The sequence below is a fragment of the Lolium perenne genome, chromosome 7 (assembly GCF_019359855.2).
Source record: "Lolium perenne isolate Kyuss_39 chromosome 7, Kyuss_2.0, whole genome shotgun sequence".
Classification (NCBI taxonomy): domain Eukaryota; kingdom Viridiplantae; phylum Streptophyta; class Magnoliopsida; order Poales; family Poaceae; genus Lolium; species Lolium perenne.
This window is the reverse complement of record NC_067250.2, coordinates 170,884,216-170,888,244: the sequence shown is the minus strand read 5'-3', so window position 1 is coordinate 170,888,244 and position 4,029 is coordinate 170,884,216. Positions and strand designations below refer to the sequence as shown.

At 44.1% G+C, this 4,029-nt stretch overlaps 1 protein-coding gene across 1 annotated transcript; it reads right to left on the bottom strand.

The window, feature by feature from the left end:
• Positions 1-458: 458 nt before the first annotated feature.
• On the bottom strand, positions 459-3,280 carry LOC127301046 (F-box/FBD/LRR-repeat protein At1g13570-like). The gene is made up of 3 exons (XM_051331252.1): positions 2,355-3,280; positions 1,112-1,261; positions 459-1,006 (listed from the first exon to the last, which is right to left on the bottom strand). The coding sequence occupies exons 1-3, from the start codon at positions 3,273-3,275 to the stop codon at positions 653-655; spliced, it is 1,425 nt and encodes a 474-aa protein (XP_051187212.1). The 5' UTR covers positions 3,276-3,280; the 3' UTR covers positions 459-652.
• Between the last annotated feature and the right edge of the window lie 749 nt (positions 3,281-4,029).

Genomic DNA, 4,029 nt, shown 5'->3' with positions numbered 1-4,029 from the left:
TAGTTGTCAGGTGGGCCACGAATTCTGGAAAACTTGAACTTCTGTTTCATTGGAGCATTGCTATACATTACAACAATATTAGACTTGATATTGTGATTGATGTACGTAGTTTGGAGCTCACGAAGAGACATCAAACTGGTAGAACTTACCTTCCAGCCAGTCAAACACATTTATGAATGCAAATTTCGATACCACTTTGATCTCAAACCATCACTTCAGAAACTACGGTAAAAAAAATCTATAAAGAGACACCATAATAACTAATATCGTGTGTTCTTTGTAAAATCCAGAAATAACTAACGCAATGGACCATTGGTTAGCACAGCTGCGCTTATAGAATTAGGAAAATAAAGCAGAATTTTGCTGGTAAGGAATTAGCACAAGTCAGTTAATCACTGTACCATCAGGGAATAGATGCTACATTAAAACTGTGCCAAAACATTGTATGGACATAAACCTGAAACAAAATACAACCATTTCTCTATTAGGCACTTGCCAAATTCCACATCTTGGTTCATCCATACGTCTGAATATTCAATTACACCTCAAGAGGAAAACGAGCTGTTTGGACAACAACAATCAACAGCTACATCTTTTATTCATCCAATGTTTTAAAAAGGTGGCAACTAGTTTTAAAGTACTTAAGAGACCTTCAGATTGAGTCTGGTTCGTCTCTAAGCCTGACCATGAGCTTAGCTTGGGGCGACGCCTTTTGGCACATTGCTAACTCTGTACATGCATCTAGATAAGACTTGCTTATTTGTCGATAGCCGAAAGTGACAATAAATGATTCAAGCAATCTTGTTTTGGATAGCACAAACTTCATAAACCATATGTCATTTGGTAAGCACTTGATACCATCCAGTGAGACGTGTTTGAGATTAGCAAACAAGTCGTCACTTATCTCTGCCTTTATAATTTCTTCATCAATGGCATCGTCAGGATCATCTATCTCTCCATTTGCAAAGTCTTCATCATTTTCATCATCCCTTTTAGTTATTTCTACCTACATAAGGAAGTAAAAAAAAAAAGTTGCAGTCCAATTGATCACCTGATTAATGGTTATCGGTTAATTGAGACATACAAGCTCAAGGGGTGCATCTAACATTACCTCAATATGGAGTTCTTCAATGTGAGGGGCAGATCTCAGTAAAGAAAATATCGACATAATGCTAGGGAGTTTGCCAAAGTTTGCACTCAGGTGTCCTGCCTTCAAGTTTTGAAACTTCCATGAAATCCCTTGCAGCGGATTTTCATTAATCTGGAAAACATAAGAACATAGTTAGACTGACATATGGACCGGACGTTACAGTGGGACAGATGATCAGCAACTCTAATTAGTTCTGTACACTGAATAGTTGAAGCTGAGAAGCTAAGGATGATTTTGTTAGAATGTTTATTTGCCATCCTATATTTTAATCTAGAGTAGATTTCATGAATGAAATCACAATACAAAAACTGCATGATTAAGTTACATCTCCCTTTCTCTAAGATACTAACAATTCTTAGAACAAAGGGAAACATTCCCTACATTGGTGTCAATAAAACATTCTCCCAAGGACTAAGGCTAATGGAGTCCTGACATTGGACTAATGGGACACAGTAAGAGACTTCAAAACAAATTGTCAGGATGTTGCTGAAGTGTAAGGCAACAGCTTGTCTCTTCTATGAGGTTTTGACAAAATGGTGCTTCTCACTGAAGAAGTTTTTAGAGAAAAGGATTTTAAAGCCATGCTTTTTAATATAAAAGAAGCACCACTACAAAGTACTGGGAGGGATCCCCTTATATAAGATTAAAGCAGCAAAAGGAAAAGAGAAAAAACACCACCAAACACCAGGGAACCTAGTTACAAACTACAGAGTTGTAGAAACAACTAGGCCAACTGGGAACATACAAGTTCGGTATTTTTATATGTATGCTTCAGCCTACACCACCATGCGGTGAAACAAACATTAGTGCTCCTTCCAATTAAGATAAACACAAAGAGGTGGGGAAAAAAACTAACATTATATAGAAGCAGAAGCGTAAACAAGTTCACACTGCAAAGTACTGGGAGGGATCCGAGTTTCCCTTATATAAGATTAAAGCAGCAAAAGGAAAAGAGAAAAAACACCACCAAACACCAGGGAACCTAGTTACAAACTACAGCGCTGTAGAACCAACTAGGCAAACTGGGAACATACAAGTTCGTATTTTTATATGTATGCTTCAGCCAAAGAGGTGGGGAAAAAAACTAACATTATATAGAAGCAGAAGCGTAAATAAGTGCACACTGCAAAGTAAGCTAGTAACTGAAAAGCAGAGTTCAAGTCCTGTTCAATCGAATTTTGAATTTTGAGGCATGTATGTATACCTGAATTGAGTCGGTCTCGATCAGAAGTCTTTTGGCATTACGGATCCGTCGGAAAGTGTTGATGTAGTCCGGGGTCCAGAATAGGTCATCAATGGAGATGATAGCCTCCTCCAGCAACGGAAATTCCTCTGAAAGCCGGCATCCGTTGTCGAAGAACATGATCAGCTTGAGCACGCGCAGTTTGGGCGCCCGGATGGCACATCTTTGCGCGGGAGCACCGTCGTCGAAGTGGCTGGTCTTGACGTCGTTCAAGGAGAGCTCCGTGAGGACCACCGCGGAGGAGATGAGGTGTTCGAGCTGCGCCGCGCCGCCACTGAAAGGGAAGGCCACATGGCTGAGGAGCAGGGTGACGAGGTTGGGGAAGCCTCCGAAGCCATGGGGGGTGCGCGGCAAGTGGCAGTAGCCACAGAGCTCGAGGTGGGTGAGCTCACGGCAGGCGAAAAGGGCGGGGCCCAGGACGCCGGCCGAGCGGGAAAACCAGGGGTTGTCGAACTTGAGGACCAGCTTCTCGACACGCTTGCGCGCCAGGGCTTGGAGCCAGCGGGCGGCGCGGTAGAAGTGAGGCATGCGGACGCGGGCCGTGAAGCTGCGGACGGGGGCGGCGCACCGCCACAGTACGCGGGCGTCGGGGACGGCGTTGGACCCCGCGCTGAACCAGATGTCGAGGTTGGGGATGGACTCCCAGCGGCGATGCCAGGCAGGGTTGAGGCAGCAGGTGCGGACCAACTTGTCGAAGGGGAGTCTACGGAGGATGTTGTCGAGCATCTCCGGTGGTAGCGACATCAGGAGGTCCTGCCCGGCTCCTTGTGCCTCCTCCGCCTGCGCCTGCGCCTGCCGGCGGCGAATCCTGGAGGAGGAGCTCGCGCTTGCCATTTTCTCCGTTGCGGATTTGCGGCTCGGGTGGGAGGGGGAGGGTGCCATTCTGAGCGGGCAATTAATACTGTTGGGAAACTTGGGCCTCGTCTGAGCTCCGTCTTATGGAGCAATTTTACCTAACCCTCAGTAATCAACGGTAAGTAAACAGTTATCTATCTAAAAAAAGAAAGTTATGCATCTATCTCTTTAGACATGTACAGCTTGGTAGCAATTAATTAAAATTAATCATATTTAGTAGCAAATTACATTGCTAAGCAAAAGCTTATGATACAGTGGAGAAGGCACTTCTTTTTATTCCCCCACCCCCCTCCACCTAAGCAATAATTCAACATGGTAATTCTAAGAAACCGCTTTAAATAAATCTAACGATTCAAGTCTGTATAAGTGACATGTTTATGGTTATTTAAAATAGGTCATGTGACTTGTCTTCACTTGTGTTGTTTCATCGAGATAGAAGAGTGCGCATCCAAGCAACCGCAGTGGCAACGTGAGGTCATGGGGAGCGTCTGACGTGTGGTCAAAGCGGTGTGGAGATAGAGCAACGTGAGGTCACGGGGAGCGTCTGACGTTGGATAAACGGGTGGGGTACACATAGATGAGTGAAGTGGTTGGGTTAGGCAATTATGACATACGTTTTCCAAGGCACACGTTGCCGTCTTCGAGAAAGCAATTTTCAAATTTGGGAATCTCTCCCACTAAAATTAGTACATGTATTTTCATTTCCTCTAGCTCGTATTTGTGCTTTTTTTTCCTCCCTCATCTCATGCTCTGGTTAGAGTCGACACATAAGAAGATCCTT